This window comes from Caretta caretta, chromosome 11 (genome assembly GCF_965140235.1).
Source record: "Caretta caretta isolate rCarCar2 chromosome 11, rCarCar1.hap1, whole genome shotgun sequence".
Lineage (NCBI taxonomy): Eukaryota > Metazoa > Chordata > Testudines > Cheloniidae > Caretta > Caretta caretta.
This window is the reverse complement of record NC_134216.1, coordinates 60,648,199-60,663,522: the sequence shown is the minus strand read 5'-3', so window position 1 is coordinate 60,663,522 and position 15,324 is coordinate 60,648,199. Positions and strand designations below refer to the sequence as shown.

General features: G+C 39.0%; 2 protein-coding genes across 10 annotated transcripts in view; one reads left to right on the top strand and one right to left on the bottom strand.

The window, feature by feature from the left end:
- The window catches only part of LOC125645174 (myb/SANT-like DNA-binding domain-containing protein 7), an 88,490-nt gene that overhangs the window by 35,085 nt on the left and 38,081 nt on the right, over positions 1-15,324 (top strand). Inside the window, exon 7 of one of the 6 annotated variants that reach the window (XR_012664443.1) lies at positions 9,834-9,848. The exons of the other annotated variants lie outside the window; for them this stretch is intronic. The gene's annotated coding sequence lies outside the window, so the exon portion shown is untranslated. Of the gene's footprint in view, positions 1-9,833; positions 9,849-15,324 lie in introns of those variants that run through there. 6 annotated transcript variants of the gene reach the window in all.
- The window catches only part of BMPR2 (bone morphogenetic protein receptor type 2), a 176,892-nt gene continuing 161,774 nt past the window's right edge, over positions 207-15,324 (bottom strand). For all 4 annotated transcript variants that reach the window (XM_048870355.2, XM_048870356.2, XM_075118083.1 and 1 more), the window contains 5 exons: positions 14,614-14,761; positions 13,532-13,668; positions 9,888-10,060; positions 7,436-8,715; positions 207-5,304 (listed from right to left, as the gene is read on the bottom strand). In XM_048870355.2, the coding sequence (XP_048726312.1) occupies positions 5,054-5,304; positions 7,436-8,715; positions 9,888-10,060; positions 13,532-13,668; positions 14,614-14,761 (1,989 nt within the window). In that variant the 3' untranslated portion in view covers positions 207-5,053. The remainder of the gene's footprint in view (positions 5,305-7,435; positions 8,716-9,887; positions 10,061-13,531; positions 13,669-14,613; positions 14,762-15,324) is intronic.

The window sequence follows — 15,324 nt, the reverse complement described above, 5'->3', positions numbered from 1 at the left end:
TAAATCTATCACCATATAGGCATGTCTACACATATGGCTAGAATTCCTATTCTCAAAACTAACTGTGTAATGTTGAACTTCATAGGAGTAGGAAACGTGTGAACAGACAACATATTTGCCTGGACAAGTCCTTTAGATTTAATATGTGTGATTTTCTAAAACCAATAAGATTTCTGAGTGGCCTATACATAGATAGGTCACCTATGTTTGTTGTAACATTTTATTTGAATTCCATATTAGAAGTGAACATATAAAATATTTTACCATTGCTTATTTGACATTGGCACAATCCATTGCTATTTACATTATCAGTCTATTGTCATTTTGATATATTTATATTGTCTGCAATATGCATTTAGAAAAATGGTAATTTATCAACTTTCATCATTATCCATCACTGTATTTTTTTTAACAAAGAAATAAACTGGACTTTCCAAAACTGATTTACTGTACATTAGTTAAAAAATAGGTTTGATTTGTAGAATTCTCTCTCTTGTATTTGACTTGACCTTAAGTATGAGTCTCCAAGGTACTTTTGTGAGCTACAATTCAATGTAATTTAATTACAGGAATTGAGTTCTGTGGAAAAGATAAGATGACCTACTGTGAGCAAAACAAGGGCTTTGCTAATTATATATCAGAATTAAGCCATATTTAGTCTTACCTCATCTAACTCTGCAAAATTCGAACATTTTAATATATACCTATCATCTGTTTGGGTTGACCTTTAGAAGTAATAAAGTTGCTCGTTTTGATCTAGAATTCACATTGGGATAAAGTGTACACATTTCTACTATGTTACAAATGATATTTATCTATGATAGACTGATTATACAACAGATACTTTCTGACAATTGTGATTTACCCCAAAGGTTTTCAATAAAATGTTCGAGAAAGACAGGAGAAACGTGAAAGTTATATTTGCTTTAAGGAAGCTTAGGGAAAATTGCAGAATGCCAGAAAGACTTTTCCATCTGGTACAGTGATTTTATTAAAACTTTTGACTGCATCAAGCATAAAAAAGTTTGAATTATTACAAAGGATTGGCCTAAAACAAAAGCTACAAGACCAGTGAAATCAGCCTTGGCAAAAAGCAGCAGTATTTAGAGTAAATAATTTTTCTTTTCCTAGCATGTTTCAACTTAGGCCATGTCGCTGCTGCAGCACATCTGGTGAAGACGCTCTATGCCAACAGGAGAGAGATCTCTCATTGGTATAATAAAACCACCTCTGCGAGCAGCAGAAGCTATGTCAGCATTAAAAGCTCTCCCGCCGACATACCAATATGCACACGAGTGCTTATGTTGGTGTAACTTATGTCGTACAGGGAGGATGGAATATTTACACCCCTGAGCGACATAAATTTTGCTGGCATAGGCTATAGTGTAGACATAACCTAAGATAAGAGTGTGAGTGTGTAATACAGAGGCTCCTTGGCAAAGGGCCCCTGTTCTTTGCAAACATCTTTCACCTCAGACCTGACAAACTCACTGCACCAAACACGTCTTACAGGATATTTATCCATAAAGAGTAACATAAAAGGTAGCTACAGAAAGCTCATAACTTGTCAAGACTCAATCATTGTGAGATGTATGTATGGATATTTAAGAATTAATGTATTTATACGGAAAGTATGCTTTATGGACTTGGAGTAAAAATTAATCACCGGACCAAGTGTTTTGATGATGTCTCATTCAAGCAAGAGAGTTGTCACTCTTCCCCAGTAAGCTGGCAAGGCAGTGCAAGGGTCTATTATCTAACCTGGCTACATCCCAGAACAGTCAATGGAAAACCGTCAAAGACAATTGCCAACGATTGAAACCACTTGGAGGTGAAAAAGGAATATTACAGCAGGCAGAATATCACCAGGGCTATGACTAAAGACAAAAGAGCAAAAGGCACTCTGGATCCATTCACTGAGGAAACCACTTAAGAAGCAAGTTGCTTTCATGAACATTTAGATCTTGATTCTTGTGACACCAGCCAGCTCAGCAATTGACTGAACCCTGGGGGGAAAGACTACCTTATTATATAGAAAAGGTAACCATTGATAAGTGTAGACCCAGGTTTGTGTTGTCATAAGTTGTTTCTATCACTTTCTCTCACTTCTAGTTAAATCTTTATTCTTTCTTAAATAAACCTAGTTTTGTTTTCGTATAAGTGCTCACAAGTGCTGCGTAGTTTACAGGTGCAGTGATTTAAGATAAAACGCACGGGTCTGGAATTTCTGTGAGTAGCTAATGTTAGGGGCTGGATAGCGCAGGGGAATAATTCAAAAGGACCCAGGGACTGAGGTGCACCTCTTATTAACCTGCAAGGTGAAGTTAGTGATGGTATAGCTTAGAGAAGAGTGCTCGAGTGGCTGAAAGGCTCATGGTGTCAAGGAGCTGACACCCAGCTACCATAAGAAAGACTCCCTTTTGCTGGAGGCAAGGGGTAACCACTGTGACTCACAGTCCTGGGTGCCCCGAGAACTGTCACAGTGTTTTACAGATGTTTTTTAAAGTAACGCTCTGAAATGATGATAAAGGTTACACTTAAGGCAAAGCAAAAAGTCACTAAACGAGGTGTGAGCAATCTTCATTATGCACATGATACAGTGACTGCTGCAAAAAACAAAGTATTGTACTCCAGAAATTCACACATAGATCCAAAAAGTGTGAAGAATTTCAAGTTAAGGTAAATTCCAACAGGAACAAAAAGCACAGGCAATGTTATGACTATCGTGTCAAGAATTCAGATCAGTGTGTAATGCAAGCCAACTGAACATGTGGCAAGTTTTCAATATCTGGGATGTTAGATTGCAGCAGATGGCTAGCAGGAGAAAGAACTGAAACTAAAATGGAGAACATCTTTTAGCAACATAAAGATAAGCAACTGTATATTTATACATTAGGCTAACAAAGTTGTGCCTAAGAGAAAAGCAGGAGCCTTTATTTGGGTGCAAGGACTGGGCAGTGCTTAAAGAGCTGGAGGCCAAATTCTGCCCTGATTTACACTTCTGCAACTACACTGGGCCAGAGTCTGATTTCAGTTACACCAGTATAATAGCAGAGTAACTCCTCTGAAGTCAATGAAGCAAGCAACTCCTGATTTATACTGGTGTAGCTGACAGCAGAATCTGGCCTACAGCATTTAGGAAGCATGATAAGATGCCAGAGAGAGACAGGAATGCAAACAAGGAAGCTTGGGAAACAGAGTCAGATGTGGAAGGCCATATATTACATATGGCAGGTAATCATCAGAGGCTCAAGAAGAGAGTTAGAAAAAGTTACGGTATGGGGAAAGATTGTACAAAAGCAATATCAAGGTAATGAATGGTCTTGGAAGGACAGAAAATCAGATTCAGGCAGCTGAAAAAAGGCAAGTTTGGTGGCAAATCTTGGCTGCTAGCATCCTGCCATAGTGATTTGGCACGCTGACTGAATAATTTTTCCACAGTTTTTTAGGTGTTGGGACATGAGCCGTTTTCAAATACAGCTACAAAGCTTTGCTCAGTGCCACACCACACTAGATACTTCAATTTCTTAGCTAATTACTTCTAATTAAATTTATTTCAGCAGGGTAAATAATCACTCTTGAGACAAAGGCCTCATGTGGGTGCAATGTCCAGAAAGGAAATAATTCTGTTTAAATAGACAAATTCTATTATCCTGGGAAGAAGTTGTGGTCACTCACCTCAAGGGATTAATGGTCACAAATACATGAAGTCAGTGTATGTAGTGTTACATACATTCTGAGTGTTTTCACCATAAAAGATTGAAATCTCTCTCTCATGGCCATAACTTTTAAAAGTGTATGTTTAAAATTCTAATAGCAAGATGAATTAAGAGGTCTATACAAAACTCTAAGAAAACTAGTTTTCACTTAACTCAGCTGCTGCCAATTAGGATAAACATACTTGCATATGTAATTTGATGGACATGGCTCCAGACCTCAATATTTACCTCTACGGAGGTATTTAATAGACGCGTAGTTGCTCATCACATGACTGTTTTGTGTCAATCATAAGTCAGGCTTTTTTCTCTTGTAAGGAACAAAATGCAACTGCATATACTCAAGATCTTAGTAGGACAGTTCATTAGGATTTCTGATAAATACACAATAATAGCATTCAATAAAAAATGTTCATAAATACAAACTGAAACTGCAGCAAAAATCAAATATGGCAGACTTACTTTGTTTCCTCACACTTTGTTCAACACTGTCTTGCTTAGAGCTTCCCCTTCCGGTGTCATGTCTCCTATGAAGGAAACTGGTTAAGATACGGAAGGTTGAAAAGAAAGGCAGCTGAAATCATATTTTGTTTGTTCCTTTTAAAAGTCCTTTCAAGATGGGGAAAATTCATGCATTTTCCATTATAATCTTAGAGCTCAATGATAGATATAGGCAGCTGCTTCAAGCTGGCTATGGTGTGCAAAGTTCACTGTCATGAATGATCAACTGCCAAACAGGAAAAAAATTAACAAATACTCACAAAGAGGGGGAGAATGTGTGGCAGTTTTATAAACATACTTTCCAATAAAGCGTACTGTGAACTATAGACTATTGCACATTTCAACATAACACAAGAAAAGTAGGGCATTCAAAAGATAATACACTCTGTAACATAGAAACATACTAATTAACTTGTGCACAGAAATCAAAACATGGATACAAGACACCACTGCAGTCAAACCTGTCTTATAGTCTGCTTATGTTTTTAGTGATCTTTAGGAACTGGTCCAAACTGATTATCAGCAATAAATTTTTTTGTTGTTTTTTTTAAAAAAATATTTTGAGACCACATTTTTGATACACATATATATAATTCTGTGGTCAAAAACAGACAGACTTAACTTTAGCGATACTAAATAAAAGTGCAAAAACATTCAAAAAATGAAACAAAAAATATGGAAGCATAAGCTAAAAAATTTCTGCATAGCTGAAATCCATTTAAAGCAAGTTCTTGGCAGGGGGTGCTGACAGGAGGAGAAAGCAGTTTTTTAAAATGTCTTCTGCATGTTCGTTTCAAATAATGCAAAAATGTCATTTTGTTGGCTTTTAAAATATTTCACAGGCAGTTCACTCCTGCATCCTTAGACACCATTGTTGTAGCAGTACCTCCATCTGCAAGGTAAACAGCAGTGTTGGATTTAGAGTGGACTGCCCTATCACTGCCATTGTTGTTGACTTCGCAGTCCAGTGGTTCAGTGGAGATGACCCATGTTGAAGGGCGCCACCTCTTAAGTGAATATGGAGTTTTCACACGTTTCTTGATCTTTTCTCCTGAGCCCGGTTTGCCATCTTGTGATGAGTCACCTACTGAAAATAAAAGTAGAAAATAAAATTTTACAAGAGCATGCTTGAGAGTTCAAGCTGGTTACATGTACATGTAGACTGAAAAAACAAATCCTGTCAAAACTAGCAATAGTGACAAGAGAGGTGACTAGTATTTATGTACAGTGGGTGCCATTAAAACAAAGGGCCAGATTCTGCTTTCCATTATTACAGTGTAAATCTGTAGTAAGTCCAGTGGAGTCACTTCAGTTACCCTATGCATATACTGGTGTTAGAGAGCAGAATCTAGCCCTCAGCATTTACATTCATGTGACTTTTGTAACCATGTGATGTTTCTGTACTTGGAATGGGAGACCTGGCGCTACTGCAATATTACAGGGCAGTGAATGCTGAGTTTTTAAATGGTATTGTTACATCATTTACCTTTTAAATTCCATTTTACCTGGCAAATAGGTTCTTACGTACATGACCACAGACAAAACCTAGCTTTTCATTTTGAGGCCAAATGTTCTATTCTCTGATTTTTCCTCAACCAGCACTTGAGTCTAGGATGGTGAAACCTTTAAGACAACTGCTTGTCACCTTTTCTGTGTTTAAATACCAGCAACTGGGATTTGACTGTAAAAAAACAAAACAAAACCCCCAAAAACCCCTACATCTTCTTTATTTAACCTGTAAAAGGATGAGGTAAGAGAAAAGTACTGCAATAAAAAAACCCAAAAAACAACCCAACAATTCATTTTACTAAATTAGAACAAAATGAAGCTAGAAAAACATTCCACCAGTGAATATTCAACTGTATTTCATGAGTGCTCTGTTGCTGGTTTGCACTCTTCCTTTCCAGAAAGTATTGGTGTGTTTTACATTGCTAACTTAAACGTGTGTGTCTCCTCAGTTTCTGCTGGGAAAGCCCCCCCATCCAAATAACTTCGCTAATATTATATTCTCTGTCTGCCTAAGCACATTCAAAGGCTTCCAATCACAGTTACCGTGGCTCCTTCCAAGAACACAGGGTATTTTGGAAAAAAAAATGTCCAAAGAAAGATAAACAGGCCTTTTCAATAGTCCCTTTAAAACTGAACAGAACAGGGAATAACTAATGGAGGCTATAACTAATGGAGAGCTTAGCTGTAACCTTTCATTACTTTTACCTTGCAGGGAAAAGACAAAAAGTCAATAGTGGCTTCTTGTGTCCTTTTGCTGTTGAAGCCCAAAGGGTGATTACAGTTATTCTGAAGTCTATTAAATGTGTTTATATCTAAAAATATGTTGCTTTATACTACTGTTGATTAACTTCTCACACACACACACACACACACACACACAGAGTGTAGATGAAATATTTACTATTACACTAGGATTCAGACAAAAGTTTGGAGCAGTCTGTAGTTTTTCTATCTAGTCTGAACCCCCTAATGGGACATACTGATCTTCCAGGTCTCAGCCCTGGTATCTAATGCTAATCATACGTGAGAGCTGCATACCAATAGTGGGTATCAAGACATCAGCTCACAGGATTGGAATATTTCAAGAAAAGTAACTTATATAACTGTAATTGTTGTTACTTACCACAATAAAATCAGATGTACTTATTCTGAGAAGCTAATAATAATATAGTACAACCAGACATTACAATAACTAGTTCCATATTCCATTATTTTTAAATCGTTTATTTTAACAACCCTGAAACATTGGGCAGGAGGAGAAAATGGGAGGCTTAGTTAGGGTCTCCAGTATGCCCAGGAGAGAAACAGGGACAGCAATAGCAGAGAAGCTCTGCAAAGAGGAAGAGCTGTAGAAGTGATTGGAATTGATTAGAATTCTCAGCAATAGCAGAGAAGCTCTGCAAAGAGGAAGAGCTGTAGAAGTGATTGGAATTGATTAGAATTCTAAGCAGAATTGATTAGAAAGTGAACCAATTTATTCCAGAGGTGGGGGAGGGAGAAAGAACTGATATATTTTCAGGCCAGGGGCCACAAAATTAATTTAATAGGAGGAGTGAAATTATACCAATAGAAATTAAATATACATGCAATTTGGGGGGGTTGGCTATTTGGGCTGTGAGACAATACAGGTATTTTTCATCCAGGCAGATATGCTTAATTCTCAGGTAAGAAAGTGTTTGGGAAATTTTTCGAGTCCTGTCAACACTTACACTGCAAGCTACTGCTGTCCAAAGTATTTGTGGCTGATAGATCTAGTGAATTAGGCCTCTGTGCTCTTCTAGTCTGGGTCTGCCCAGGATATGTTGTCATTCTCTGGGTGCCAAGTGTAGTAATGTCTTGCATTGGACATGGATTACTGTTGTTGTTATTGGTGTTTGTTCGGCCATTATCTAGCGGTCGCTCTCTCCTGTCCACTAGACGATCCAGAACACCTTCATCTTGGCCAACTTGCTGCTCCCGTCTCAGTAAGGGTTCATGCTCATCGGGGCTTGAGTTAATATTCAGCCGACTGTCTTCTCCACTGAACTGATTCTGCAGCATTTCCTGGGCCCTGTGTGCCACTGAACTGGTTGTCTGGCCAGATGGCACTACACCATTGGCATAGTGGGTTGCTACACCATGCGAGTTTATGCTTTGGCTTCTCCCGGCCACTCCATTCATGGTAACTGTTACCACATGAGGTTCTGCAGCATTGATAGTGTTCATCTTGGCAACTCCAGTTTCCACTTGCTTCAAGTTTGATTTGTGCTTGCCACCAAATTTCAGTCGTGGCTCCTTTGTTGAATTTTTGGGGTTTAAAGGTAGACTGGTTGGCCTCTTCGGAAGGTTCTGCTGCTTGGGTAGAGGGTAGACCTGAGTGGATGGGACATCTGGAATCAAACATGCTTGACCATTCCCAGCTTGTGTGAAGTCCTGCTGTCCTGTCACCTCTGCTGCAAGTTTGATCAGTGGGTAAAGCAAGCTGGAGCTGGTGCTGCTGAGTGGATCTGGTCCACTGAACTGTTTAAGGGAATGCTCCATCAGATTCTCATCAGAGCTCTCCTTTAGGTTCTTATCTACTTCTTTTGGATCCAGCTTGTTGGTTTCTAAGTCCTCCTCTGTTAGCTGAAGACAAACAGGAGTTGGTCCAACAGACTGCATGACATTTGTAGCATGTAGGTTTGTTTCATCTGAGTAAGGCATCTCAGATATGGTAGTCATGCCAGTGCTAGGAGTAAGGCCAGTTGTGTTGGTGGTAGTTGTGTTGGTGGACAAACTGGTGACACTAGTCTCAGGGCTAGGGATGCGAGCCTGTGCTTGCTGTCGTTCATAGTTAATGGAGTTTCTGTTCTTCTCCCCTGAAGTCAATGGTGTAGTGGACACTGAATGCTCAGAAGAAATGTTCTTCACTATACTGTCAGTGTGGTGGATTGAGTCTTCAATATAGGAGGAAGAAGAGTAATCTGGATATGGCCTGATTTTTGGCACACGCCTGTGATGTGACAGGTTGCTTAAAAAAAAAAAGAAAAAGAAAAAGTCTGACATTAAGATTTTTATATATATATATATATATGTATATATATAAACAAACTGCCTTTCACCACTGAAGGTCTCTAATTTTCCCTTCTTGTATAATCCAAAGACCAACTATTTAAGGAGTTCTGATAACACACTATAGCTTCCATGAAAAATTCTGGCTGCCATGAAATTGAACTAGTAGGGCAGCAGGTTTTATCATGGATATTATTTATGTAACAGAGCCTCTTAATTGTTTTTAAAGCCAAAAGTAAGGAATTTTGTCATCCCATTTGATGATTGCCCACTTCACAGCTGAGGCTCCACTCTAAGTGCAGTGAAGAGATCTTGGGGTGAGGGAGGCGAAGAGAGCCCTGCAGAGAGGATGGAGGAAATGACACAGGAAAAATCATGGAGTCGCAAATTATGATAAAAATCCATGATACATAATTTTAAACACAAGTTTAACATGATAAAACACACTGCCCTGGGTATCAAGAGTATCCCCAAACAGGATCTCTAGCATACACAAAGAATTAATATCAACTCAACTGACTCTCCTTCCCTTTGGATCACTTACAGTCAGAAAAGGCAAATACGTAGTGTCTCTCTCTGCAGGTCAGAATAATTATAAAGTCAATGCTGACCTTGTGGTTCCTTAATTGAAAAATACAGGACTGGGAGTCTGAATGATTTCCTGAACTCATGTCTCTCAGCTGGCAGTGAACACACAAAGCTTTTAGCAGAAACATTTTAAACAGAAATTTCACGAATCATTTAGCAAGAGTTCTTGAAGACACTTCATAATCACTTCTTTATCTTGACTGTGAAAGTACAAGTCTGTTTTTCAGGTAGCTATATAACTCCGTCAGAAAGTCTGATCTTCTCTCTCCAAAATACAGTTGTTTACATCATAGGTGTATTGAATTTGAGGGAATTTGGGGACCCAAAGCTACAAAGAATCAGTTAATTGTGGATTCATATAGTAAGTTAGTGAACAACCGAAACAAAACTATGCAAAGTCCATATACACACTAGCTCACACATGTTCATATAAATATGCGAGTTCCCAAGAATACCCAGCTACTATTAACATTCTAATCTCACTCCCAGGGTGACCTGTGTACTGAGGACAGCTGACTAACACCAGACTACTTCACTTCTTACCGCTCATTCTGCATGGCAGTAGACATAGGATTGACTGTTGGGCTGACTGATTTGTTCCTCTCCCAAATCATCATGAGTTCAGCCATCCGTTCTTCAGCACACTGGGCTGTCAGTCGAGCTTCAGCATCTTGGTCCCAACAGTCTTCGATTGTCTCTTTCAGGGACCTCACAGCCTGCAAGAGAAACTTTTTGTCAAATTATTCTCCTTTTTATGTTGTATTTTTAATATACTTTCTTATGATTTAGAGTGATCTAGATAAAGTGAAATACTGACTTTTAGCCATAAGCTGGTGTACATTTTAATGAGAGAATGAAGGTAAAAATGAACAAATCTGTTCATTTAAAGTTAGTTTACACAAAAGAGTGAGAATTTACATGATACTATAATCCTAATACCCTTTATAATATATTACATTAAAAAACTATATATGGTCAAGCATTCAAAAGTGAAGAAATGCCAGAATTATGGTTGCCTGTGCAACCTTCCTTCTGGCTCTGGCGCATACGCATTATGATAGTCTTTAATTACATGATCACATAGGTTTTTTTTTCAATCGGGGCCCTGCCTCATTCAGTGTACAGAATGCATAGTACTCAGGAATACCATCATTTTTATCCTCCTCATTCAATTGGTGGTCCCTGCTTTATTTTACTGGACACACAATTAATGCAAAATGACTTATTTCCTCCTGGTCTCTTCCGGACTGCTCATCACTGTAGGATCTGAGTACCTCACAAACATTAATGAATTTCTCTTCACTGAGAGATAAGAGAGTGTTATTATCCCCATTTTACGGATGGTGAAATGCAGACAGAAACTTTCCTGAGGCAAGTCCATGAGTCAGTGGCAGAGGCACATGACACACTGTGAACATGCCTCCAGACCATAATGCCATGCTCCAAACATAGAGGTGTGGAGCATGCACAGCTGCAGTTCTGAGTGCTCCACACTTCTACTTCCCCAGGGTCTTAAGTGCAGCACAGAGAACACACTTAGTAGCTACCTCCTAACATGTTGACTTAAGGCTTAAATTTTCAAAAGAGCCTGTGGATCCATTTTCAAAACTGACCTCAATATTTCAGAGCCTCTTTTGAAAATGGGATTTATGTGTTTTTGAAAATTTTAATCTAAATTTCATGTTCAGTGTCATGCACAAGAACAGTGGCAGAGATAGACCTGAGCTCTCCTGTGACCATCACCTACTTTAACCACAAGACCATCCTCTCTCTTCCTGCATTTCCCTCCCTGAACCATTACACATCTTCCAACTTCTAGAGCAAATGAAGCAGGGAATCTACAAACTGTTTCATTCACTACAGAACCCTGATTATTCCCCAGAGCACCATCCATCCTGTGCACCAAATGAGACAGGGCCCTGTGGAAAAAATAGAATGTGATCATGTAATTAGAGATTGTATCATAATTCAAGTTCAGCAAAAAAAATTCTGCAAATAGTAAATTTGCCCAAAAATGCATTATGTGCAACTGTAAATGTCACACATCATGCATCATTGGTGGGGTTTGAACCCTGAAACTTTTGCACATAACACAAGGCAGTTATTTCCATGGGGTGGGGTGGTAAAGATGGACCCCGCATAGGTCCCCAGCAGTCCAAGGTGCGGTCAAGAGGAGCCCAGCCCTCTCTTCCCACTCCTCCCAGGAGGTAGGGAGAGCTCTTTTCCCAACTGGTGCCCCTAAAGTGGGGAAATGGGCCAGTGGGACCATGTCCTGGGTCTGGAGGAGGTGTGGGAAATGACTAGAAAAAGCCTAGACCAGCTCTCTCCCCCACCCCTCCAAGATGTCAGATCCTAGTGCTCCTACTGAAGTGTGTGTACTGCTACTGATGATTATTTTGTAAGCAGCATAGGCCCAGCCTTAGATTAGAATGTACATTTTCAGTTATTATTTTGGAATGTTGCCAAAATCTTGGTGACAACACAAGAGAAATGGTAGTCACCTAAATCTAGGGTCTACTAGTCCACCCTATATAATCCTAATAGTGCTATAGTTCAACATAATTAGCATTTAAAATGCAAATCTGTAAAATAACACAGCCCAACCTGAGCATCAATAGGTATGTCTTCACTGCAATAACACACCCCTGGCTGGCCCTATGTCACCTGATTTCGGCTTGTGGGGCTCAGGCTGTGGAGCTATAAAACTGCAGTGCAGACATTGGGGCTTGGGCTGGAGGCCAGGCTCTGGGACCCTCCCCCACCCTGGGATCCCAGAGCCCTGCCTCTAGCCTGGACCCAAACAGCTACACTGTAGTTCTATAGCCCCATAGCCCAAGGCCCACAAGCCTAAGTCAGCTGACACGGGCCAGATGCAGGTATTTTCATGCAGTGCAGACATACCCAAAGAGTCCAATCAACATTGTGAACTGGACTAGCTATAACTGTGCCAAACTTGGTTCTTCCAGAGCTGTATTTAACAGCAATGTAACAACAGTGCTGTAGTGAGAACAGTTGCAGCATGGTTTTCTTGAACAACATGGATGAAACTGTGCAACAGTTTCTACGTAGTTTCACTTTTTCAAAAACATCACAATGTCGTGCAATAACATTACTACAGTAAATTGTGCCCATATCTGAAATGGTTTAAGACATGCTGACACATGCGAGAGCAGATATGGCCTTAGGTTCCCTATCACCTGCAGAGTGCAGGTCATTACATGTTGACTACCAAAGTGTCTGATGGTTCAAGAAGACAATTTCATCCATTGAAATAATACAACTAAAATATCACTTTTATTAAAAGCCAAATATTTAGCCCATTTATTTTTTTTTACCCACAATTTCTCTCATCACTTTGACTATTTTTATATTTGTTGTGAAATAAACATGTAAATCATCATACTTTGCATTTTCTATCTTTAATAAACAGCCTAAAGATCACCCACAATTTACAGAGATTATTTTAACTCAATTACTAAGTAGGGAGTAATGTGCAACAGAGACTCTCAGTGCTGTATGGGCTCAGTGCAACAGACAAAAGTTGGGAGATTTTTCTCATCTCCTAACCAGAAGACTGCCTTTTTTATATTTTTTGAGAATATAAAATTTTCACATGAATATCAAATTAATAAGAAGCATGATATATCTTCAATTTGGTAATATTTATCAAATGATCAGTGAAAGCTGTAGGCTCTGCAAATGCTGAAGAATATACATCTTGGCAAAAGAAGATATAATTTAAGAAACAAATCAGCTTTACAATTCTTATGTTGCTTAGCTTCAATAGCAAGTACTATGTAATTTTTACTAGCTAAAATTTTGGGGCATTCTTAGTTTATAAAATTTCCAGATATGGAATGTCTTGATATTTCTGTCTTGTTTATGTTGAAATTTGGGCACTTGGCATATACAAATATAATGTGCTTTTGCACCTATAATACCTAAAAATCCAGTGGTAATTACGATATTTCTCTTTTAAAACCCCTAGTTTTAAACTGAAGTGTTTTATAACAATGAATTCTTTTAAACTGAATTCAGTATTTTTAAAAGTCCAGCCTGGAGCAGCTCTAGAACTTTAAATATTAAATGTCAAGTAGAAGAAAAATGTATTCAACATCTGGCTTTGAAAAGTGAGAGCATGACTTAGCTGGCTCAAGCAAATGCTTCTTTTTAACTTTCTATCTCACCAGGCTGTTCTCTTTCCAAGCTTCTGGGAATTTGGGTCGTTGCTTTTCCCTAGATACCAGTACTTGCATATCTTCAAAAGTGGGATGGTTTCCAACTTCTGTCTGGAATGCCATCTGGTACTCTGGCACCGACTCCCCTGTTGGGAAAGAAAAACAAACAAACAAAAACCCCATAATGAAATCACAGCTATAAGAAAAAGAACAGTGAATCAAGAACTTTTACAGGGGAGGAGGTGGCATGGAGGTTGCTCCCAATGACGTTTTTTCCCCTTTCCCTTAAAACAGAATTTTTAAATTAACAACATGCAGTTGAGTTAGTTAAATAAGAACAAGTCATTGTTTAGAACTACCCTGGGAGGCACTCAGAACTTTGCCCAATTGATGGGTGCATTGGCAACTGGCCAGGAATCTGTGGGACACATCTAATTTGTATGAAACAAAACAGATTGTATTTAATATTGGAAGGAGGCATAATAAGACTATAGGTCCCTGCATGCAATGTACAGCTGTTCGGCTATAGATGGAATACTACATGCCAGCACCGGTTAAATCCACAAGCTACACCTCAGAAATAAATACAAGAGTGGCTGTGGGCTGCATTCCCGTGGGTTCCACTTGACCTGCCCATTTCCCCTTCTACCATATTACAGGCACTGAGTGAGTTTTCAGGGGACACTGGTATCAAAAAAGTTTAGCATAAAGTTCAGCTAAAGGAGTAGCTGTGAAGATCCCCATTGAATCATCGCAACTTTCCATGAACACTCGAAAGGGCTGTTTGAGAAAAACCTGGGATGCTACATCAATTCAATGGGCTGCACATACTGATGATTAACAGGGCAAATGAACTATACAAGGACATGTGTTTCATCCATGGCCACTGTATTACAACTGAGTACACTGTACTAATTTCAATGAAATCCTTAACACTAGATGGCACTGAGATAATGGTGATAGACAGTTAAGAAAAATCTATTCTGTGACACAAGTGTAATGGATTGTATTTTTAAAATGTGAGAACACAAATTTGGTTTCTGATCCATGTTTTTTATTAACTTCATTATTTCAATCAATCCTTTAGTTACCTGGGAAGAGGTCTGTGCATCTCATGAAGATCTCCCAGTAGATAAGGCCTAGTGCATACATATCTACTTGTTTCAGAGCAGATTCACAGTCCCTCAAGTTCACTGCTCCTTCTAGCACTTCAGGAGCCATATAGCGGATTGTACCAACCTGTAGGAACAAACGGTTGCACTCTTAACTCACAAGGTAAAGCCTACATTTGACTCAGTTTATTACAGATCTTATTTATTATTCTTACCCTACCTTGTGTTTTCTATCACTTAGAAGAAAAAGCAGTTACTTCCATTATGTATATCCTTGGACTCTAGCCTCTTATCACCAGCCTAGTCACAATAAAACTTTTCCTGCACTATGTTGCTTCTGTTGTACTTATCAAATACATGCAAAATAAATGATTATGTCCCTTGTATTGTGTCCTCATATTCAGCAGGACACAGTGGAAAGCCTTTGATAGAGGAATGATAATTTCACAAGTAACTTCACTTTATAGCAGAGTATTTTACGGTAACAGGAGATAACCTATTATCTGCAGGGAAAATAATTCATCTTCTTCACCTAGGAACGTTGGCAGGGCCTCCCCTTATTTCCTGCAGGTTCAGGAAACGTTGACAACTGTATGCCTACTCGCATGTCTATCTCCACACATATTTACTCTCACTGGGGAATAGATAGCACAGTCAGACCAGCCCTTCTTCGTTACCCATTGGATAGGG